The sequence below is a fragment of the Hoplias malabaricus genome, chromosome 11 (assembly GCF_029633855.1).
Source record: "Hoplias malabaricus isolate fHopMal1 chromosome 11, fHopMal1.hap1, whole genome shotgun sequence".
Taxonomy (NCBI): Eukaryota; Metazoa; Chordata; class Actinopteri; order Characiformes; family Erythrinidae; genus Hoplias; species Hoplias malabaricus.
In genome coordinates this window covers 14955497-14980326 of record NC_089810.1, presented here as the reverse complement: position 1 = coordinate 14980326, position 24830 = coordinate 14955497, and the positions used below count along the sequence as shown (strand labels likewise).

Here is a 24830-nt window from a genome sequence, read left to right as displayed (position 1 = left end):
GGAGTGGGCAGATCCCTGCTGGTGGCGTTCAGATGAGCAGATGTTGTTCTGGGCTGAGTGGCAGGCTTTCCAGGCCGCGTGTGTGTTGGCTGAGCATCCCACTGCACACGGGGGAGCCAAAGGCCAGCCGCCCCCGTTAAGCCCCTGTCAGTCCGGGTTTGTTCTGAGTGAGCTAAGCCCCTGCTGGAGGACTGGGCTGAGAGCTGGTGACACTATGTTAGAGCTTAAGTCCATTCCCCTGTCTGCTTCATACTCCTATACACTGGAGAATCACGTGGTAATAACTGTTATTATTTAACTCAGCAGGTTTTTATAAAGACGTGTATGGATAATAGAACCACCAAACATAAACACATACAGGAGTGCTTTGTAGTTCTTCATTTACAGACTGTAGTCCACATGTTCCTCTGCATACTTTCTTATCCCCATTTCACCCTGGTTTTCAATGGTCAGGAAACCCACAGGACCACCACAGAACAGGTACGATTTGGGTGGTGGATCATTCTCAGAGCTGCAGTGACACTGAGGTGGTGGTGGTGTGTAAGTGTTTGTTGTGCTGGTATGAGTGGATCAGACACAGCAGTGCTGTTTGAGTTTTTAAACGCTGTTCGACCCACTTACCGCTCTATTAGACACACCTATGTTGTTGGTGCACCCTGTAGATGTAAAGTCAGAGACGGTAGCTCATCTGTTGCTGCACAATTTGTGTCTGTCGTCTTCTAGTTCTTCACCAATGGACACCGGACGCTTCCCACAGGACACTCTTGGCTGGATGTTTTTGGTTTATTGGACTATTTTGTGTTCAGCAGTGACACTGAGGGCTTTAAAAACTATACCAGCACAACATACACTAACACACCACCACGTCAGTGTCACTGCAGTGCTGAGAACTATACGCCACACAAACTATACCTTTTTACAAGACTTATGGTTTATATCAACTAGATATGAGACCATTTAATGTTCTAAGAAATCTTTTATTTGGTTTATTATAAAATCATCTACAGCTCACAGTTTATCTACACATTCAATCTAACACACACACACACACACACACACACACACGTTTCCTAGATTAGCATTTCTTTACAGCAGTTAATGGGAGTAAATTTCTGTGTCACTCCCTCCCAGGGTTCCCCGGTTTTGACGGATGGTGTCAGGATTGGCAGAGATTCTGTTGGCCTTGATGTGCTCTTGTCAGTCTCTTGCTTGCAATAGTGGGCTTTTATGGCATCGGCTCAGTGTGAGAGAGATGGAGGCTTCCGTGCAGATGGCAGATGTTAATAGCAGTAAAAGGGAAATTCAGGCAGTAAAATTTGCCGGAGTTAATTCCTCCTCCCCCAAGGTGCGACCTCACACTCCTCTCCTCCGCTCCTCACACACCATCTGTGCACACATGCCAAACAGAATGCACTGATCCACAGAGCTGACCTGCCTCTAAACACACACTTAAATGCTCTGCTGTGTGCGTGGGGTCTTTTAACTGTGTGTGTGTGTGTGTGGTGGGGGTTTAGGGGGGATGGGGGGGGTGCAGGCTATATGCAGACGTGTAGTATAACCCAAACCTGAACAGCGATGGAAATAAAAAACAGTCCCTCCCTCACCTCAGTGTTGTGAAGGCTGAAGAACATTTACATTCATGGCATTCAGCAGACCCTCTTATTTTGGTTTGATCTCCAGTGATGCCTCCAACGCTGGGAGTCCAAAAGAGCACAACTGGCCTCGCTCTCGCCGGACCTCGCTCTCTCTGTTATCATCATGCGATCCCATGTGGGCATCTTTTATCTAACAGAACAGAATCGAGCTCTTAGTGTTCTTCTCAGATCGCAGTAGTGTGTCAGCAGCAGTTTGAAAACAGGCCATGTTTGGCTTCACATGTCTGAAGGAAACGTGCTGGCCTTCACACTGAGTAGAATAGTGTGTGACTTGAGGAGACATAACTGGGAGGAACTGGCTGTGATTGTAAAGGAGAGAAATTGGGTAAAATGAATAAAACAAATAGATTAAAAAAAAGTTATTCCCCCTCACAATGCTAGAAATGCTTCAGCTATATCCTTGGCTTCAGACTAGGCTACACCACTGGCTATAGATTAGCCTACTACTACTGTTTATGGGAGTACAGGGAAGATCAGGTAGCATGTCATATGTTTGATGACTCATGTGCATTACAAAAAAAATCCACGTAATTAAGCAAACATTTTCTCTATTTAATTTGCAATAGATGTAATTGTTTCTCTCTCTCTCTCGCTCTCTTTCCGTCTCTCTCTCTCTCTCTCTCTCTCTCTCTCATGCATCCTCTCTCTCCCCACCTTGGAGCAGAGAGGCTGCTAGTTGTAGTGATTGCAGTGAGCAGTGCAGGGTTGATTGCCTGGCTTGATCACTGTTATTCATTAACCCCTGCGCCTGTGGGGAGAAGCCAGTTCACAGAGCAGTGTGCAGGGGTGAGGGGTCAACCTCCATAGCCCATCATTAGCAACCTGCTCCAGCAGCACAGAACCCATGTTGACTCCCTCCACTTCCACCCACCGGTAGCAACACTCTGTGTGTGTGTGAGAGAGAGAGACTGCAAATTAAATAGAGGAATTGTTTGCTTAACCATATGGATGGTTTGAGAGTGGAGAGCATTTTTGTTTTCTGATGTTTTCTAATAATGGGTCATCAAACATATCACATGCTACCTGATCCCCTGTATATGACTCCAATAAATGCTTATAGTAGTATAATCTAAAGCCAGAGAGACAGACTATGCCACTTATTAATTATGGTTATTTATAGGCCGTTCTATCAGACTATAGTCTTCTGAGAAGGGTTTAGGCTAGAGATTTTTTTCTCTTCTCAGTGAGGGTATGATGGCATTCAACCCAAGGACATTAGTGGGATCTGGTGCTGATGAATAGCCGTAGATCACAAGCACCACTCAATATCACCCCAGGGGTATTGAATGGAGGTCCACCTCTCTAGAGAATGCAGTTCCATTGCTCCACAGCTCACTGTTAGGTGTACTAGTTCTCCTCTAGGCCAAATCTGCTATTGAGCATAGTGAGACTTGCTCATGTGCAGCTACTCCAGAGTTTCTCATTTTGCTTCATGCTTCTATGTCAAAAATGGATGCAAGTTAAATAGCTGAATAATTGTAAATGGTTTCTACAATACAAACTTTTGGAGAGAGAGAGAGAGAGAGAGAGAGAGAGAGAGAGAGAGAGAGACTGTAGTCACGACAATGAGAGGACATTTTGTCCGCTGGTGGTACGACAGCTGTTAGGATTTTGGAATCGGAGACTGAACACTTACATATCCGCGGCACCATAAAATAAGATATTATGATTTCAATATTTCTTGTTGTTCTGATATTGCTCCACCAGAATGAGCTGAATGAGCACTAATACTCCCTTATTATAACCTCATATGCTCTTTGCTTTTCCCTTTGAGCTGAAGTCATAAACCCTCTGTGTCCAAATGGCCTTTTTATGTCAAATATATTTAAGAAGGAAAATGAGCAGTTGTTTCTGTGAAGAGAATGGGGCGTTGACCTTGAATTGACCTAGTTAACAGCCTTGAGTGGCCCCAGAGGGGACTTAAATCCTTATGTCGTCTTCATCTTTATCCAGCATTCTCATGGTGGCTGGGTTTTCACTCCACCAGCCCGGATCCCACGGGATTTTCTCCGATTCAGGTGCTTTTCTTTCTCACTGACAAGTCATTGAGCATTGTAGGATTGTGCAGTCGGGCTGAGGGATATGGACTAATGGCTAGTATTATGATGTTATACCATTTTGAAACACCTATCAAAAGGTTAAATGTATTTTTCAGTCTGTATAGACAAACCTGGGTCCCTCTGACCCCATCATAATAATTAGATAGTGTCCAGAATACAACAGAAAAACAACAGACTTTCAGATTTAAGCAAAACGCGATGGTGAATGGCTTGTAATTCATTCTCACATCTTCATCTGACCGCAAATGCATTGAGAGACAGTTAAGGTGAATCCCATTTCACCTCTTAGCCCTACCACTTAGGCTTGACCCTTTGTGTTTCCTAGGGATAGGGGTGTCTCTATTCTTGTTGGGAAAAGGTATAGGGCTATATAACCGTTGAAACTGAGATCTTTCTGGGGTACACTTCAAATGAAGGGCTCTGAATGCCTTGTAAATCCCTGGCAAGGTGGCTACATATGTCTGTATCCTCCCCTTTAAAAACTATGATAACAGTTGTATTGATTTAGTTGAATGTAGTTTCACACGTTACGCCCCTTTACTTCATAACAAGCATTAAACATCGCTATAATTTGCCAATGTCCAATTTCCAGTTCATTCAAGCACTACATTCAAGTGCAACTGCAGCATTTAAGGTGGAACTAGAAGTTTCTAACAAAAAGTTGCCAAATAAGCAGCTGAATTCAGCTTTATGTCGTATCATGTGCATGTTCTCAGCATGTTTAGCTTGCTCTGTGTTTGTAACACTCAGAGAAGCCCCCTGAGCTGGTGCTTGGACCTATCCTAAAGCACTGAGCTGTTTTGGAGAGACCAGAGCCTCCCGTACTGCCATTGATCATCAGCTCCTTTTGTTGCCACTCTTTCAGCTCTGTCTACGTCTGCACCGGTGAGCCAGCACAAACCTGATCAGTTGTAATATTATAAGTGCCATTAGCATTTTTTATTATTAGAGGCATTTCAATGCATGCTCAGCTAGAAGAGAGCTATGACTGTTAAAGAGATTGAGATTAAATCCTACATGTTCTTAAAAGCTAGGGTTTTTATTGTTGCATTGACAGGCAGCAGAGGGTGGAGGCCCTGGCACATTAGAGCCGGAGCTCTAATGTCCTTTTGTCACCCTATGGTGCCTTTGAGCACTAGAGTGCTTTGAAAAAGGGGAAAAAAAGAGGAACTTTATTGAATGTCTCCTTTGAACTCATACTTTTTTCCCCATGTCTCACAATTACTCTTCATTATTTTTCTTTCTACTGCTCGGCCTGATGGTCCTGCATGCTCCTCATCTCCTTCCAGATATGCCATATCCGCTCCATGTGCCACATGGAGAGAGAGAGACTGATACTAATTTCCACTGAGAGGACAAGATGGAGTTTTGCGATAAGCTCAGCACAGACGTGATGGCCACACTAATGCAGACTCCACAGTAACATAGCTCTATATGCATGTATATATGTATAAGCATATCTAGCTTACAGCTAAGTGGAGCAGTCTGCCTCTATCTTCTGTCTCATCTCCACTTTTCCCCAGCCTTCATGTCTCCAGATCCATGGAGACCAATTTAGTTTAGGCTCCATTGTGATTTAAAAAAGAAAAGCATAACTGTGCAGAAAATGGATCTGGTTCAATTCAATTAGCCTCTATTCCATATGATCACCTCACAACCTCTGGCTGCTTAAGAGCCCTGTAATGACTTAATAAGGGTTTGGATTAGGCTCGCCTGCCAATCTCCTTTCTGAAAACATGAAAATAAGTCTTGTCAGGAACGGTGCAGCCAGATGAGGATGTCTAAACCACGGGCAACGAGGTCCAAGCATAAACGATCTTAGCAGTAGAGGAGAGGTTTGTGTGTGGTAATGTGAAGACATGGTTCTGAGTGTGTAGTGGGCAGGCTGCTGAAACAGTGAATGATGACATGTTGAGAGTATCACAAGACTGCTTTGGAGAGGCTTTAATACATTGCAGTGTTTTGGCAGGAGAGAGAGAGAGAGAGAGAGAGAGAGAGAGAGAGAGAGAGAGAGAGAGAGAGAGAGAGAGAGAGAGAGCACAACATGTCAGTGCTGTTAAACAGAAGGTTGGGAAGAGGTCGAGCCGGGGGGTGGGGGAGTCTTGGGTGGTTTTGTTAAACACGATAAATAACATGAGAGATGGCGGCTAAATGGAAATCAATGTGATTAGTCCATTAGCGTGGGCTTGAACTCGCCAGGCTTTTTAACATCTCTCTCTCTCTCTCTCTCTCTCTCTCTCTCTCTCTCTCTCTCTCCTCCATTAAGAGCTTATCAACAAAGAGGCCACTTTGGTCCTCTGTCTGACATGATTTTCTTTCTTGTTCTTCCCATCCTGCTCTGCTAGTGTATACTGGTTTCTTATTTAGACCAGTACAGTTCCCTCCTCTCCCCCTATTTCACTGCCTCCCTCAGACACCTCTCTCAATCCTCTTTAATGCCAGCGGGACGGTGGACAGGGCGTGGCGCTCAGCTGGAATTACCCACACAAATGTGCTATCTTCTCTTTTAATTGTTTAGTTCCCATTTGCATAACCCTCTAATCATCTTTAGTTGAATGATTAACTATTCTGTAGAAGATTATGCAGTTAAGTGGTAAGTCATAATTAGACAAATAATTGCATTGGCCAAGGCCACTTTCTGTCTCCGGCCTGCCATCTGTTCTGGGGGAGGAGTGAGGGAGTGCGCAGGAGGAATGGAGACATTTTTACCCTGCTATTAGTGTTTTTACACCACATAAACACACACACACACACACACACACGCAAACAGAAACAGATATGATGTGCTAAACTAGGTTACACTAGAGTATCCATTGTGTGTCTACGTGTGATAAATATAGTTATACCCACTTCAGTAAAGTTTCCAGAAAACAATATTTATCTTTATCATCTGAACTGAAGGAGTCTAGTGTCATTTTCCCAGATTCTTGGTGCCAATTTGCAGTGAAGGAGACACAAAGAGGTTTATAGAAGAAGCACTTTTGATTCCTTAAAAGAACATGCTTGTAAATAAGACATATGTGTGTGTGTGTGTATTACTGTTCTTTCTCCACACTGCCCTCAGTCAAAAGTCTGGTGTGAATCTCTAGTAAATAAAGTGGGGATGTAAAAACAATAATGTTTTATGAAGGGGATGAAGAGATCCGAGGATGTGCTGCTGACGGATTTGTGTTTGGCAGATGGGCAGGGCTTTACTGTCTGTTTAATTTCATTTGTTTGAAATGAATAGGTTGCAGCACTCATCAGTTGTATATACCTGTTGTGTCCCTGTCTCTTAGTGCTGGGATTTCCCACACAATATACTCTGTCACTATTTTCCAGGAGGAACAGAAGATGGATAGAGTGGCAGGGATGGGATAGGGTTTAGTGGGCTGTATGGAGGGAGTCTGAGGAGAAGGTTACCTCAGTTTCCTCACCAATGACGCTGTACTATACAACACAGAGCTGTAATATTATGTGCTACCAATAATGCGTTGTGTTGTTTGATCTTTTGTTTGCGTCACCAGAGCAACAGCGAATGAATGTATGGTGTGTAAGTGTTCATGAGGGCTGATGACGACACTGCCATGACACTCATACTGCACTGAAGATTGGCACTGATTACAAAGTACTTCATTTCCTAGTTGTCTGTTTTTGTTTTTTTCTCTCTGTCAAGGAGAACTGAAAATCACCAGAATGCGCTCTATCACATTTCACTGCCTCTTATCTTCATCATTCACTGATGCCACAACTGTTTTTGCAAAATTTTGTGTGTGTTTGAGAGAAAGAGAGAGAGAGAGAGAGAGAGAGAGAGAGAGAGATGAGCTACATTTTGTTGCTGAGGAACAGGATAAATGTAGGCCATGACCCTGAACTAAATCTCCACTGACAGCTTTTTAAGGTCAGGACTCAAAGGTTAACTATTTTACATTCACCTGTTTGCTTTGTACTTAAGTGACCTGTTCTCTGTCTCACTCCTGATCTATGAAGCTGTGTGTTTGGTATCTGTCACTGCTCAGTTGTTTTGAGAGTTGTTCATCCTTTTTACTGTACATTGTATTTGATACTGCTCCATATTTCCAAAAGTTCAAGACACCTGCTCATGCAGCATTTCTTCTGAAATCAAAGACATTAACAGGGAGTTCTCTGCTGCAGTAACTCTACACTTCTATGAAGGTTTTAAAGTTGGTGATGAAACATTACTCTGGGGATTTGACTGTGTTGAGGCATAAGAAATTTAGTGAGATCTCTTATGGATTTTGGATAGTTGTTTCTCGACCACAAACACCATTCCAACTCATCCAGTAGTTACTGGATGGTGCTCCATCCCTCGAGAGAATGCACTTTCAGTCAGTGCTCCACAGCCCAGCCATGTAATCTTTATAAACATCTATCTGAAGATTGCCACTGTGTTTTGTGGCCCATTTTCTTGGCCGTTGACTATGAAGATTAAAAGAGCTAGATTTGTATGAATTATCACCTCACAGTCCGAAAACTATTGATAATAAAGATACTTTAAGATACATGAGTCATTTCTGATATCGTAACTACAAAGTAAACAAGTGCAATACCAAACATTTCAAAACAAGTGCCAGGTTAGTGATCATTTACAAACTGTATAAATAGATGAAGCTCAAAGGGCTCAAAGCATGGATCAGATTCTGACTTTTGCTGTAATGTAGCAAGGGGCCAGTCCATTTATGGTTTTGTAGGCTAGAATCAGGGTTTTAATTCTGATGCAAGCAACTACCGGAAGCCTGTGGAAAGAAAGCAGCAGTGGAGTAACGTTACTGAGCTTCAGAAGACCGAACATACCATATAAATTGATCTCCACACTGAAATCCACAGTAAGTATCACTAGCACTGAATTCCTTTTGAAGCAGAAGGAAAACAGAGCTTGCCAGTGACAAAGAAAATTTGTGGGGACTGTAGACCAAGATTCTGAGTTTCTTTAGCTGCATCATTCAAAAATCAATACTACTCCATTTACCGAAGCAAATGTATGATAAATATCATCCCTGCTGCATTAGTCACTGTTATTGAAAGCGGAGTGTTCGGAAAATGTCTAGAGTTGATACCGACACTTTCTTTTTTCTGCCTGTCTATCTCAGAGTCCTCATCGCTCACACAGTAAAATAACCATTAGGATCCTCCAGGCTGGGCCGCTAATGACGGGAGCAGACGTTTTTTGAGGTTGAACATTCCATTTCAGCGATTAGTGTGCGAGGTGAGAACACTGGGGGCTAATTACTCTGAGTTATTGTCTATGGAGCTTTGGCATGGTGCTAACTGGCCCCCATCAAACCAGCTGAAGCATCCCACTCTGCTGCTGGAACAGTCCAGCTTTGTTTCAGGAGACGGTGGCTGTGATCTGAGAGCTTTCTTAATGACAGGTAATGATTAGCCATAGAGCACGCTGCTGAATGAGTGGAGGGTTTTTGTCGGTGTGTGTTGCAGTGCATAAGAGGCGGAATGAATATGAATGAGGATGGAGATGATTTCAAGGTTTGTGTTCTATCAGCACTCCCTGATTTTAAAAAGGAGTGTGTTCTATCTTTTATGTATGTTTGTTTGTGAGTGTGTCTCTGTTTACTTATCATATCAATACCTCAAAGCTCCTCGTTATTTTGGGTTTCGCGTGAATTTCACGATGACAGCACCAATAGAAATAGTCCGCAATGAGTCAGAGCATTGGTCTTCAAACCCAGGCCTGGAATCCATACTCCTTCTTATTTACTGGCAGTTAATTGAAGTGTTGATGTAACTGATTGGTCATGTACTGACATTGTCAGTGAGAGTAAACTCCAGGACTGGAATCAGATCTGGATTTGAGGACCCCCGGCTCTGATATTTTCAGAAATACCAGCTGTGCTTTTCATTTTGAGGACATTTTATCAAGAATAGAACAACAGTCCCAATCAAAACCCTCAGTTTTCGTTTTGAAGTTACAAGGTGGTTGTTGTTTTTAGTGGCGATGTCATGTTTGTGTGAAAGTGGTGGGCTGACAGACATACAGTGGGCTTATGTGAGAGAAAAAGAGGGAGGGAAGGAAGGAGAGTGAGTGAGAGGCTATAAGTACTTTGCTTTCGGTTGGTTTGCTAAATCAATGGTGTGTGGCGGTGTGATCGATGAAAGGGCTTAGGAGAAGGGAGCGGGCTAATGGGCAGGTCAGTGGCTCCAGCTCAGCCTCGCTCTCTCAGCTATTACTGCTACATCTGTTAATAGTCCCCTCTCACCCTCCTCCCCTCTGCACAGTGAGGAGGAGAGAAGAGGCAGTTTCTCCTTCTGTGTGCGTGAGTGTGTATGTGTGTGTGTGTGTGAGAGAGAGAGAGAGAGAAAGAGAGTGAGGTCAGTGTCATCAACCACAAATTCTGGTGAGAGTTACCTGAAAATTATTTTCATTAATATGATCTAAATAGCTTTTACCAACATATTTACCACAGATTAATATTAATTTTTTTTTTTTGTGCCAGTCCATCACAAGGCATCCCACACACACACACACAGTCTCTTACACACTCACACACATGCACACATTTGAACAGCCAGTCCACCTACTAGCATGTGTGAGGACAACAGCGGAAAACCTACAGAGACACAGAGAGAACACAGAGATTGTGACACTAGGCAGGGCGTGTACCCACAACCACAGAGCCCCGTGTTTTGCATCACAGTGCACAGTCCTTTCTATTCATCAAGCATCCAATTCATTGATCATTGATTCTCATGTACATTGCTTCCCTTCTCTTATGGTGTCAGATACAACAGCACAACGTACAAACACATAAAACAAAAACAGGATTGTGTATTGTGTTACAAAAGTATGATTCATTTCACTTATGAATCAGTGGAAGATATTTTTACCTGACACACGTATTTAAAGGAACTGATTCGTTTAATTTCAGTATTACTAGAACAAATGAATCATGTTGTGTCATCCTGCTAAAAATGCAGTCAACAGGACTTTAGATTAGATGCGCTGTGCTAACTTATTTGCTCTGGCCCCACCTTTCAAAACTACATTCTGCTGATCCTCATCAGGATGAAGAGGGGATAAGAAAAAAAGATGGAGGTCCATCTGTTTACATTTCTTAGTATATATTATATCTGCTGTCTTAACCTCTGTATCTTCTCCTGTTGGACTGTTATTATTTTCTGTCTCTCTCTCTCCCTCTCTCTCTCTCTCTCTCTCTCTCTCTCTCTCTCTCTCTCTCTCCCTCTCAGGGTCTATCGTTGTGCTTCTCTCTTTTTTCTGCTTTTTTTCACTCTCTTTGAGAGACAGCATATGGTGTCAGTATGGCTGGGTATTTACAGAGACATGTACAGTAAATATACACAGATTACTGAGCCACACTCTGATAATCCCTTCAAACCAGGACCCCTCTGTGTGGGCTTCTTTTTTCCTTCCCTCCCTCTGCAGCGTCTCATTGGTTCCTCTCTCCTTTTCTCTCTGAGGGTTTAAGAAGTGATTAATCATCTGCTGCTGTCCATCACCAGGCAGCAGCTTTTTTTTTTTCTTTGAACATCTGCCCTGACCTCTTGACCCTCAGGGTCAGACTGTGTTTCACAGTGAATACTTGTCAGGGCTTTATTGCGGTTTAGGAGTGTGTATGCAAAACAAATCTGTATTGTACCTGAGAAATCCCAATAAACTAAAGTCTGGTGTGAATTTAATGCTGTGTTGAGAATAGCGAACTGCCACTTTTCATTACACAGTGATTGCTTTATACTTAACAGTCTGGTGATCGACTATGAAATGACATAAATGTTTATTGTTAACTAAGCGATTTAAAGGAACACTTTGTGTTTTTCCTCCCTCCTGGGGCTCCCCCTAATGTAATTAATTTTTACAGGACTGTACTGAAATAAAAGGGGAGGGGGAAGGAGGGGGTGGTTTCCTACACTCCTCCAAAAATTATGTAGTGCTGTTTCTGCAGTCCTAAACCTAAAGTAGCAACAACAGAGGCTCTATTCTCTCTATTACAGCTGAGTGGAGCATCACAGTGACTTTAAAGCTGTAATTGTAAGGTAGAAATATCACATAGTGTCCCTTTAAAAAATACAAATTGGCAGAAGCACTTTAAATGTAAGTGTTTCTGTAATGGTGAGTGAATCTGAAAAGCAAATTAAATTTCATGATGCACTGAATAATTTCCTAAAGAACTGTACTAGAATAACAGATTTACTTTCATAACACCTACAGGTGCCACAGCAGTCTTGGTAGTGGTATGAGGTCAGCATGGAAAGAAAGAACTAAAAGTGTGTCTGTGTGTGTGTGAGAGGGAGTGAATGAGTGAGTGAGTGTGGGGAGAGAGAGAGAGAGAGAGAGAGAGAGAGAGAGAGAGAGAGAGAGAGAGAGAGAGAGAGAGAGAGAGAGCAAGGCCAACAGATCTTTGATGTAGTGTGGTGTAGTGGGAAATGGCTGCTCCTTCAGCAGCTGTGCATTAGTAGAGCCAGAGCAGTGGGTCAGAGAGGGAGGTTAATGATAGCAAGGCCTTCCTCCTCTAATGTCTGCATCTGCCTTCACACACACACACACACACACACACACAAATACACACAGAGAATCCTGTACAAGATAAAAGCACACAGATGAACACCTTTGCTCTCGGCTGAAACACCCAGCCTCACTCCTACCAATCCCTCTGGGGCTTTGAAGTATGTCACTAGCATCCCTCTTTTGTTATGATCTCTTTAATTGTAATTGCCCTCTGTGTGGAACAGCACACCGAGATGTAAAAGAGTATCTAAGTAAGAGCATATTCATTTGAAAGCCCATATGTAAAGTGCGCTAATGAACGCAAAATACTGTCACCCCGCCACTATTCAGTTTTCATATTCCTTGTTTTTTTCCCACAGACTTTAGCGAGATTGCTCATCCTCTCCAAGCAGCTGTAAATCAGACTCCCACCCTCACTCCAAATCTACTTTGCGTACATTTGATGCTTATCCGTGTTGACAGGCTAATATATCTCAGCCAAAACAAGTACTGTAGGTGGCCTGACTAATTGATTATTAGCCTGAAGTAAATTCTTAGTACTGAAACATTAGCAACAGATTGGCTAAGCAAACTCGGAACAAATAATTGATCCTCCCCTTGGGTGTTATGTTTCATGCACTTCTGATTAGACATCTATCACATGATAAAAACCCTCTACGTTTCTTACAAGACAAAAGTCAGCGTATCATCCATTTACATATCGTTCGAAGCTGCGGATCATTGCTCATTCGTATCTGTAGAAAGTGGAATCGTCACCTAAACCAATTGTGCATCACCACTGACAATCCATTATAATTTAGACTTCATCTGGGTCTGGACTGACTCGTAACCGCTGATATTCTTATGAGAAAAGAAAGAAGCATTTTTTAAATTTTGAAATATGATAATATAATCAGCAGAACCATTACTGAACATCCGACTGCTCTACATATCTTCCTTTACATGGGGCTCATTTCCCACCCCAGGCATGTTGTTTTATATTCAAGAAAGCATTAATATTCTATTAATTGTAATCAGAGGAAATGCTCTGATGGAAATGCAAAAGGTAAAGAGTTAATAAATATATTTACAGTTGGAATACAGTGTAAAATTATGTGCAAAATATTAAAGAAATGACAGATAAGAAAAACAGCTAAACGCTTTGTAATACTCCGCATACAAGTAGGGCCTTAAACAACTGCTAATACCACTCACCATAAATGGCCCTAAAAGATGAAATAGTAAATGTTTATTTTAAATAGTTACGAAAGAAACAAATGGACAAAATGTAAACAAAAGCATTCATAAATCATTATTTAAATGTATACATATGTGAAACACTCGGCGGAAGGCCTCCCTCTTATCCTCTTCTCATCCTCCAGCTTTGCATTTCTTTTGCATCTTAATTGCCCATTATTCCCACCCCTGCACTAATGTCGTAACACTATCCCAAGGCAGGAAACAGAAGCCCCTAGGGGCCTGTGGGAACCTTGGCCCTTTTTTATATACACAGACTATGGGGCCCTCTGAGGATTAGCCCAGTCTGGGGAGTGAGTCTGCAGTGGCTGGCTGGTATGATGGTGAAGTAGCACACTTGGTGAACAAAGCTACTTCCAAACCCCTCTCTCCACCCACCAGAAGCACTCTTATCAGGTTCAATTAAGAATGGACTCTCCGCTATACACAACCCTGTACACGAAGCATACAGTTGAGCCCCTCCTGACTCTCATTTCATATTTGACCACAGCTCAGGGGAGGGGCTCGGGGGGCCTCTTGGTGCCTGGGCTCTTTTCTGTCCACTTCTTTTTTTCTGTAGCGAGCCTGAAAGGCCTGATACTTGTAGCCTGTACAAAAGGAGAGAAGTAGGGAGGTGGTCTGAGCTGTGAGCTTTTCAGCACACAGGGGGCAGTGGAGAATAGAGAAGGTGAAGGAGGCATTCTGATCTTCAAAGACAAAGCAAGCAGGAGGAGGACTGTAAGAGGCCCACATTCTTCTGCTGTGCCTACCAATGTCCCATCTCCATGTCCCCTTAGACACTGTTATGTACACCAGGACTAGGGCAGTCACATAAAGAATTGCAGAGATATAACTAATTACAATCGGTGGTGTAATTAAAAATAAAAAACTGAGGACACTGGGTTAATGATGGTGAAAGAAATCTAACACCAAAGATTTGTAGTTTTATATTTAAGCCAGTTTTAAAAGTCTTTTAAGATATATTTAATCTAATCTTTGTTTGGATTATTAGACTGCAAAGTTAGACTTCTGAGACCATGGTAATTGGATCATATTTGGCTTTTTAGTACATTTCATACATCAAAGGCAACTTTATGTGTAAATCATAAATATTCTTAATTAATTTATTCATTCACTGTAACTGCTTATCCAGTTCAGGGTCGCGGTGGGTCCAGAGCCTACCCAGAATCACTGGGCACAAGGCGGGAACACACCAGGGGGCGCCAGTCCTTTGCAGGGTGACACATTCACACATTCACTCACACCTACGGACACGTTTGAGCCGCCAGTCCACCTACCAACGTGTGATTTTGGACCATGGGAGGAAACCGGAGCACCCGGAGGAAACTCACTCGCTCATCATAAATATTAGTAATATAAAAGCAAGTGTGGGTGGAAAAATGCAATGGTAATATTGCATTATTAAAACATGAGAAAGCTATAGAATGTCCAAAATAAACATGAGAAAATTAAATTGCCTCATATGTGGAAATACTGAAAAGAAATGACTATAGAGAATTACATTTTGTATTCAGAGTAATTTGCTATGCTTTGATGTTGATGTCTAGTTGTTCCCTATATCTTGATCAGTGAATGATGCACTCTGACTATTTTTTACTAGCTTTTTGAATTATAAAAGCCTCCTCTGTGTCCGTGCACCTACACAGATCAGTTTGTGTTTCAGTAATAGAGAGTAATTTAGTTCTATATTTGTCTGTATTTTGTATAGGATTGTGTTCTGATTAATCTTTATATTTTTCCATTATTTATAGATCAGAGCATAACAATTATTGTTAGGATGATAATAGTTAATTGATACATATTAATGAAGGAAATTGTTACCTTTGTTATGGTGGAGATCTAACAGAGAGGTTAAGAGGCTCCTGGAGCCCCTTTACATGGGCAGTAAGGTGGGATCAGAGGCAGAGGATCTCTCTTTGTTTTTGATTTATTCATTAATGCATTCATTTATTCACAGCCCACTCCATGCCCACAAGGTCCTGTCTCCTGTGGGTGATATATTGTAATGAATTTAACAGCACTGAGATCCTTCAAAAGCTCATCATAAGCTTAAGCCCCTTTATTGAATTAAGAGAAGCATGCCCAAGGCCAGCATGGAGCAGTTAGAGAGAGAGAGAGAGAGAGAGAGAGAGAGAGAGAGAGAGAGGCAGACAGAGAGACAGACAGAGAAAGAGGACACACATGGAGAGATTTAGAGAGAAAAGCAAATTAGACGATGAACGAAAGGGGGTATAAATGTCCCATAGGCATCAGACTTGTATTGCACCTGCAGCTTTGCACAGTTTGATAATTGCACTCCACCAAATGTTGCAAACCATGGATTATAACATATAAATGTGTTTTAATAAACCATATTTGCAGAAAAATGCAAAAGCATAAATGTCTTTTTTAAATTGTGACACTTCAGACTTTGAAAAGACAAGAGCTGTTGAAACAAACACACACTTCAGTGCATTTGTGTTATTTTGTGATAATTGAAGGATGGCCATGTAACACTTACAGTCTGAAAAATGTCTTTAAACCTATGAAGGACCACTTTTATCAGCTGCTTCATCACAGCAGACACAATAGGAGCTGTGTAGCTTTTTTATTAACATCATCTAATGTATGCTTGTAAATTAACAGTCCATGTGTTAAGGTGTGTCACATCCTCTACAGAGATTTGCTATACATTTTAGACTGACAAGAGGAGCAGTGTTTGGCTGATACATACATAGTACATATATTGTCCTCCAGTCAAAAAAACTCACAAGATTACAGGCATTTACAGTAATTAAGGTACTATAGACCGACAACAAACAGCTGGGACAGTTTATAAAATTCTGTAAAAAAAAAAATCTGTGATATTTGAATTCTCTTGAACTGATATCCAGTGAATTTTGAACGTGATGCCTGCAAAGTACCACGTGAATATACAAGTTATATATGGAGCGTTCAACAAAGGCTCAGCCTTTGCAAACAAGTCATTGCTCATCACTTTATGCCTGACTTAATAAGATAATTGTCAAATGGTTCAAGCACAAAGAACAGTTTTCAATGCAAGGAAATCTAGAGAAATACCGGTCCATATAGGGTAACCCTGGGCGCCAATGTAGAATGTGCATGACCTTCGTGGCCTCAGATGGCACTGCAAAAGAAACTGCCGTGCTACTGTGATTAAATATAGCAATATGGGTTTGGGAAAACTTCAAAACTTTCACTTACCATAGTCAGCCTCAGCATCAAGACATGCCACATGAAACACTGTTGTGCAAAAGCCATTTATCAGTTATATCCAGAACCACTAATGAATTCTCCTTACCCAAACTTATGTCAGATAGACCAAAAGACAATAGAAATGTGTGCAATGGACAGAGGAGTTCATGTTTAAGGTGTTTTCATGAAAAAAATAATAAATGTCAGATATAAATACAATTTCTGTGCTAATGTCAAAAGAGACCTTCCAGATTGTTGTTTGTGATAGGTGCAACCATAGCATTTATGACCTGCATGTGAGACGTTTCCATCCATGTGAAGCCTAATACTGGGTTTTTAGAAAGACATACACTGACATCCAGACAAAGTCTTATCCTGTGAAGTCCATGGTTATTTCAGCAAGACAATGCCAAGCCACATTCTGTGCATGCTACAACTGTTAAACATCTGAAGTCTTGTATTAAGCCAGAATGGGCAAAAATTCCACTTTAACAATTAGTATCCTCAATTCCCAAATGATTAAACACTGTAAGTAAAAAGGAAAGGTGAAGGAACATAGTGGTAAACATGCCTCGATCCCAGTTTATTTATTTATTGATTGATTGATTGATTGATTGATTGAATGTGTTTATGTATCAAATTTCCATTTTATTAACATTTACAAAATAGAATTATTTTGTTTAGTGAAAACAATGGAATTTCTTTGTGTTTTATCAGTCAAATAAAGCTTCAAAGAAATGAACAAATTACCAATTCTTGTTTTTATTGCATTGTATGTCCCACCTTTTGTGGAAATGAGGTTTGTACGCATTGCACTGTCCAGTGAGCAGATCATATCATCTGGATTTTAATACTTAATGTGAACAGGGCAGAGTTTATAACTGTTTGAAAATGCTGGTACACTATAAACATGAATATAAAATACTAGAAAATAATACAGTATGGGCCTTTTAAAATGACATTATTTCAGTGTAGTGATTTTGGGAAAGGTTTTAAATCAGTGACTTGTTATGGGATATTTCACTGTAATTTAACCTCTTAAAATTATGAGAGAGTCCATGTGAGAAATTGGGGCGGTATCTTTACAGCCTTATAAGAGAAAGGCATGCAGACAGCTAGATTAAAGCCACAGTGACATTCATGCACACACACACACACATACACACACACACACACAATGTTTGTACATTTGTCAGGATAATGTAGTCATCTTTACCTGCTCTCCCTCGGGGTCATTGAAAGTTGAGCACTAGCCTTTCAGATGGATGAGTAACCTGACAAACCTCTCACACACACACACACACACACACAAACACATACACTTCTAGAGTTGAGGTTCTGTTGTTTTGACAAGAGGAGAGTTTCCTAGGACATTCCTTCTTAGCCCCTTTCCCCTGTCAGATTCCTTGAAAAGTGAGGGTCAAGTTGCCGCGGAGACAGAGCATTTCGGAAGTGTGCTACAGCAAAACATATTTCTCCAATCCTGATTTCCTCCCTGTAATCCTCCCTCAAAACAGCCCGAATCTCCAGTGAGGCCCATCCTCCGCACCATCACACAAAGCAATTAAACCGCCATCTTCCAAATTCATCTGATAGCAGCCCTGCAGTGAGGTTATCTACAGTTTATCACTCAGGCTGGGCGGCTCACAGCTTTTACACCCTCAAGTCCATGTATGAATAAGCCTAAAAATATGTGATAAAGGCTACAGATCTTTCTTTTTGTTTTACATTCCAGTGCATGCATTAAAAATCATAAACTCTAAAGGCCTGTAAGTTGGCACACACACACACACACACACATTATTTTTCTCATCTTTACAAAACTTACAAACAACTCACAGTAGATACAGAACAATGATTAATAAGAATAATGACAATTTATATCAATTGATAAAGTATAAATAGTATTAAAACAGCTACTTTACAGTTTCATTCATTAAAGGTCTCTGTGAGTAAAAGGAACTGACTAAGTGATGAATTGGTGAAAGAAGGTGTTTTAAAAAAATATCATTGACGTGGGCAGAAGAGAAATGTCAGCAGTTCAGAGGAGAACCATTACTGTTGGACTAAAAGCATTTTTCCCAATCACAGTTCAGGTTTAACGTTAAAAGCGGCTATAGCCCTTGTTTCTGGAAGATTAAACTGATGAACAGTTTATTTTAAAAAAAAATAAACTATTTGAAAGCTGGCAGTAAATAACTGGTCACTCCCTCGTTTTACCCTAACAACAGATAATAGTTAAACATAGAACAACGGTCCTGATCGCTTAAATGAGGCAGCAAATCAGTTATTAAATATGTTTATTTATTGGTTTAATTCATTATTCATGACACCCTAATGCAACTTTATCGAACCAGAAATCCATGCTCACTGTGGAAGAGTTTGTTTGTAATTTGCCTTCTTGTGCCACGGCTGTTCTGTGTTTGAAGAGCTCTTTTTAGTTCAGCTGAGCTCAGTCAGTGTGTGTTTTCTTGCCCTCCTGACCTTTTATTTTCTCTCTTGTCTTATGGCTCAGAATGTATTTCCTCCCATTTGAATATTGAAGAATTCACATAGACAATATTAGTCACACAAGCACACAGAGATGCATTGCACAAGTGCCAGAAGCCAGGCGCCTTGCATGCAGTTCATGTCCCAGGGGAGTGATTTACTCTTTGTGATGTCCATGTTAACAAACACTGGCCTATTGACTGCTTGTCCACAATAAAGCCATTGATAGGGAGTGAGTGCTAAAACAGCCTTGGCTGTTTGGAGCAGTGACCTGCTTTTGGTAGATGGCTGGCCCCTAGTGGCTACTATGGGGAATGTCTTTTGCTCCTTTGCTGAGACAGAACCATTAGAACACTGTCATCTGTTTGTATTTTGTACGTGTTGGCTTAGGGAGGGTTTTTTAAATTGTTTTATTTTATTTTAATTAATTGATTAATTAATTAATTTAGGATATATGAACATTTACGTACCTCTTTTCATTCCTTACAATGTTGCTGTTTTGTTGCTATGCCTCATGACCTGTACATACCTCACTGGCTGCTCTTTAATGCACCTCATTCAGGAAGTATTCAGGGCCTATCTCCTATAGACTGAATAGGCAGAGAATGGATTTGTTAAATTTTAGTTAAACCAACTGCATTTTATTTTCATTGCACTGTGTAAACTAGGTGTACATATGTACGTCAAACTATTTGAGGAAAAAAATCAGTAAAACCTCCGAAACGACGGATCCTTTAATGCAGCAGTCCTGTCCAGTGCGGTTCGGTCTTTTCGTTGAATCTTCAGTGATCAGTAAGTGTAGGGTGCCACCATGCTGTGCAACGCATCATGATATTGCGTTTATTACATTAGGGGGTTTGTGTTGTGGTAAAAACCTAACTAGCCATGTGTAGCATAATCATGGTCATCCAAAGAATCTAAAGCCCCGCTCCTCGTCTCTCTAACAATGTGTTTGTCAGACCTCTGGGGGCGGGAGGCGCGAGCAGGTGCTTTTTGCCACCCTCCCCCATCTTACCCCCCCCTCGGGGGCAGGAAGCTCCTCCTCTCAGCGGGACAGCCAGCCGGCGTCGACTCGGAGCTCCTTCTCCCGTGTCAACAAAGTCAAAGCTTACGGACACGAAGGAAGCCGCGAAAGAGAAACGATGGAGCTCCGCGCCTGCTTTTACAGGGATTTATAAGAGGGAATACGAGGACAATCACTCCGTTTGGCGGTGAGTTACTACTTGAACGGCATTTGAGGAGATCGAGAGTGGGAATATTGAGCCAAGAAGAGAAAGATATGTTCTCTTTCTCCCTCTCTGTGTGTGTGAGAGAGAGAGAGAGAGCGAGAGAGACAGAGAGAGAGAGAGAGAGGCGGTGAAGTCCGTAAAGACGAGCGCTGTTCTCGAGAGTGGCGCGAGCTTTTGTATTTTTTTAAAGTGGCTGTGGCCGTTACTAGTCTACCGCTACAAACTCGCGTAGTAAGCATGTGAGTAAATTTGGTAGTCTTTTTATAGCATGTTTTCTACTAACATATGTCTTTTGGTGCCCATATTTGTGCTTAGTAAGTAATTTAACTGTAATGTCGGGGTGACTGAAGTGGAAAATACCGAAAACACCCCCGTGCTGCCGGTTGTTTCGGTTCTCAGTTTCGTGCCTTTAATTGATATAAACTTATTAGGTCAATTACAGTGAGTTAGCTTACTGTAGCCTTTCACGAAATGTCACTTCGCTGGAAATTCGGCTATTTCTCTTTTGCTTTCGAGACCAGCAAGTTCATCTCTGGACACACTGGACCTATCTCGTTTTACCACGCACTGGACTTTAATAATAAGTTTCGCTAATAACTTAGCGAAACTTATTTGTGATATAGCCTAGCTGGCTAGCACAACGCTGCATAATCAGTTTATTTCCCTTTCCTAGTTTCTGTCATTTACTCTGTCCAAAATCCCCTTTCAGCTGAGACCCGTGTGAAATGATTCTCATGACTCGTTCGGCCACGCTTAGTTCGCTTGTCGTCATTTACTGTACTCTTACTGCCCAGTGCCTCTTCGTGTTTTAGCTGAAAGATGTGGGAAGTCTTTCCTCATTCAGTTGCTCACACTCGCCGAGCTAAACCCGCTGCCCTGTGTAGCTCTTTTGTAAACAGTGAAGTCGAGTAAATACAAGGGGGCACGGGGCCAGCTTCGCACCCTTTGCTGTGTTGTAAAGGAGGCCGTGACTTGTGTCTGCTTTTGTAACACCCAAAAAAGCCTGTGAGTTAAAGCAGAGGATTTAGCACAGGGTTGGTCTGGGTGACACGACATACGGGTACAGTATATTATTATATTTTACAGTATATTCTCCATACACAATGTTCAACACGACAGGCCCCTGCTATGATTTTACCAGGTTGTAGCAGACAAGAAAGCCCTGTTTGTGCCACATTAAGCAAATACAATCAGAAACTAGGCTTACAATATGGTCAATATTACACTGTATTAGATTAAATATGGTCTCTGTGGTCAGCATTCTTTAAGTACTGATGAGGTCCATCATGCTGATACTGTTGTATTGATTGTCCATGACATTTTGTGAACAAACTTATTACAATTAATAACAACATATTGCTCACTCCTACTGTAGAATCTGTCATTTATTCTGTGAGATAGGTTTCATGACTGTGAATCAAAACTGGATGTTTCCTATGAGTACATTATGCTCTTTTGGCCTGTCTGTTTAATATCACGTTCTACACATCTCCCATTCAAAGTGCCCTTTGTCTAATCTTGGCAGTAACCAATTAAAATAACACTTAAAAAAAGTAAGAATAAAACAGAACATAGGCTAATTGCTTTGAGTCACCATGCTTAAAACATGTTTTTCACACAATGTAATTTTAGGCTACGGAGGGTGGATACCGTTTTCCTTCGTTTTTGTAATCTTCACAACCCACATCTTCCAGAAAACCATAAATATTCATTGTTTGGCTTTGTCACAAGGCTGGCCCACACCACTGTTGCACGCCTGAGCCGGCCTTGATGTGGTGACAGTTTGTCAGCTGGAAAAGGCAGCTGTGGATTTTCTAAGAGTAATTAAGCCTGCCTCTGTAATCTCTGGTGTTTACGTTCGCTGCCTAAAGAAAAAGGTGACCCAATTTTGCATGTTCTTATCACAACCAAATGCTTGAAAAGCTTCCCATTAGAGCTGGCTCTAGCACACCCTGGGAGTTTGCATGTGTTCAAATGGCACATTTGCCTTCACTGAGACTTTATTTGACTAGCATTAAAAGCAATGACTTCCTCTCTCTGTGGTGGCCTGGGTGAAAGTTTTGAGAGCTACAATTTGGACCTGGGTACGCTGGTGTAAGTGTGGGCTATGGTGAGAAAAGTGTGGTCTCCTGGTGAATTGATCGCAACCACAGTCATAAGAGTGTTTTATTCCCAGGCTCTTTCGTTTATCTTTTTCTTTTTTCTCCTCTAATGCAACTTCTGGGGTGTTTCTCTGGTGCTTTTCTTTTTGCTTTGGACAGTCCTCGTCGTGGGGTTCCTATATTGGGGTCGTCGTGTGTTAGCCGATGCCTGTTTGAATCAGAGATAAACAGGAAGTGTCAGGGCAGCTGTGTAAACCACCTGTCTGTAGAAAGCCATTGTGTACAGACAAAATCACTTGGGTACATGCTGGACTATCTTCCTAGCACCCCTAAACTTTTCTTCCTCTCTCTCCTTCTCTCTAACCCTCTCCTTTCCTCTTCAGAGAGAAATAAACACAAGGAGGCCTGACCTATCCATAGCAAGCCCACAAAAACCTTCTTTGATTTCAGTTGTTAAGAAAGTTGGGCAAGCTTCACAGAACATAGACAGAAAGTCCATTCAACCTAATGAAGTATAGTTTTGGGTTTAGAGGTAGCAGTCAGTTTAAAATGCTGTGTTACAAAGTTGTAGCTAATCAAAGCTAGTTACATTTTTAATGCCAACACTAAGTGAAACAAACTCACATTCACAATTAATAAATTAGATTCCTCAGTGTTTTTTTTATATTGGTTCAAATAATGATTTTATTTATATTTAAATTCTTTCACGTGTATTTTCCCATTTATAAAGCATTATGATTAACCTCAGTGTCTGAAAGGTGCTATATAAAAAAACTTGCCTTGCCACTTCACATTGTGCATATTAAATATATTATTTTAAATCAGTACCCTCCTATACATTCATAATTTGGACAAAAAGAAAAATATGTGATAGAGGATAGGATTTTGCCAGTGTTCTCTTAAAACTGTATGTGAATGGAGCACAGACTTAATTCATAATACGTTTTTCTGCATATTAATACCTGTATTATAAAGTGTTATAAGCCATATCCTAGAAGCTCCCATATTATTCATTGTTCTCTTATTAGTGAGTGGAATGACTAGTACCAAATTCATACCTTTCTTATTTTTCCTTTAGAATTTGCCCAAGAAAGATTTGCCCATCTTCACCAGTCGAGCTAGCAGTGAGCACTATAAGGACAAATGAAAAGAGGACTATTTATGAATCAGTATCCCCAACCCTCAAACACAGAGGTGTCCTCTCCCCATATTTGGACCTTGTCTTTGAATAGTGTGTCCATCCATGAGTATGGGTGTGCACGGTAGAGCCCTCTGGGGGATGACGTGTTGTTGATATTCTGTATCAGCAAACTCCTCCAGATGCACAGTAGTGTCAACTGCACAGTTTGTGTGGGTACAAACAGGAAAGACAGGCCGAGGGAGCTCTTCCGCTGCCAGCCTGGTGACAGTCGCACAGCACACACTCGCACAATCGTCAGTTACACTTTGTTTGATCTCGATTTCACGCAGAAATGCAGCCCTGGAGAGCGGCTCTGATTTGCCTACCCTCCACAGTCAAATACAGGGATGGGTGGAATATGTAAATGGCCTGGTGGAATGGTAAACAGCTGCAGTGAAGCTGAGCTATGTTGATCTTATCCCTGACACCAGATAGGCCTGGACATGTAGGAACATTCAGAGGCCAGGGCCTGGAAACAGGACCTTTCAACGACCATCAGATTCCCCCTTTTATGCTAGGGATCAGTGGGACATGACTTAGCTTAGATATGTCTGATGATGTAGTACCATGTTTGATTTGAAGGCTGTGATGTTTAGTCTAGGAGTTTGATCATGAACCAATACGGTGCATAAACATTATGCAGTAGTTATTCACTATAGGACTGTTATTTACTATAAGAGAAGGCTTGTTTACTTACAGTATAAAATAAAAGATTGCTTGTGCACAGATCTAGTAGAGGTTGCTGTGAAAACACAAAATGAGATGAAATCATAAAATGCTTAGTGTGTGTATATATATATAGTGAAGTACATAAGTCATTAAAATACAATATACATGCAGCTAACACTAGATTTCAGATTCCCACATATGAATAAATATAAATGATGCACAGAAATGTATTATGCACTATTAAGATCTAGATACAGCAATTTTATGACTTGCGTAGTGTAATACATAGGGAGTAGGGGGTGATTTGGGATTAAACCTCTGTGTTACTCTCATGCGTCCTTGTGTTTTAATGCCTCTGTTTTAGAGGTACTATGGCCCCTACTGCACTGGCATGATAGCGCAGCCGTTTTCGTATTCGTCTGGATGGTGATACTTTCAAAACCTAATACGAACAGGAACATCTCAGTTTTAAAAAATAAACTGATCCATGTGAACCAATATAGCATTAGCCTTGCAAAATCTTTTGCTAATGTAT

General features: G+C 41.3%; 1 protein-coding gene and 1 long non-coding RNA gene across 6 annotated transcripts in view; one reads left to right on the top strand and one right to left on the bottom strand.

Moving 5' to 3' along the window:
- Positions 1-24830, top strand: part of gse1b (Gse1 coiled-coil protein b) — a 247540-nt gene that overhangs the window by 177332 nt on the left and 45378 nt on the right. Inside the window, exon 1 of one of the 5 annotated variants that reach the window (XM_066685209.1) lies at positions 20027-20326. The exons of 3 other annotated variants lie outside the window; for them this stretch is intronic. In XM_066685209.1, coding sequence (XP_066541306.1) covers positions 20062-20326 — 265 coding nt within the window. In that variant the 5' untranslated portion in view covers positions 20027-20061. Of the gene's footprint in view, positions 1-20026; positions 20327-20543; positions 20584-24830 lie in introns of those variants that run through there. One more of the 5 variants, XM_066685214.1, reaches the window with a different exon arrangement.
- Positions 1011-19703, bottom strand: LOC136709222 (uncharacterized). Its single transcript, XR_010804464.1, has 3 exons — positions 19645-19703; positions 1605-1785; positions 1011-1386 (listed from the first exon to the last, which is right to left on the bottom strand). It is a non-coding gene; the product is annotated as an uncharacterized lncRNA (long non-coding RNA).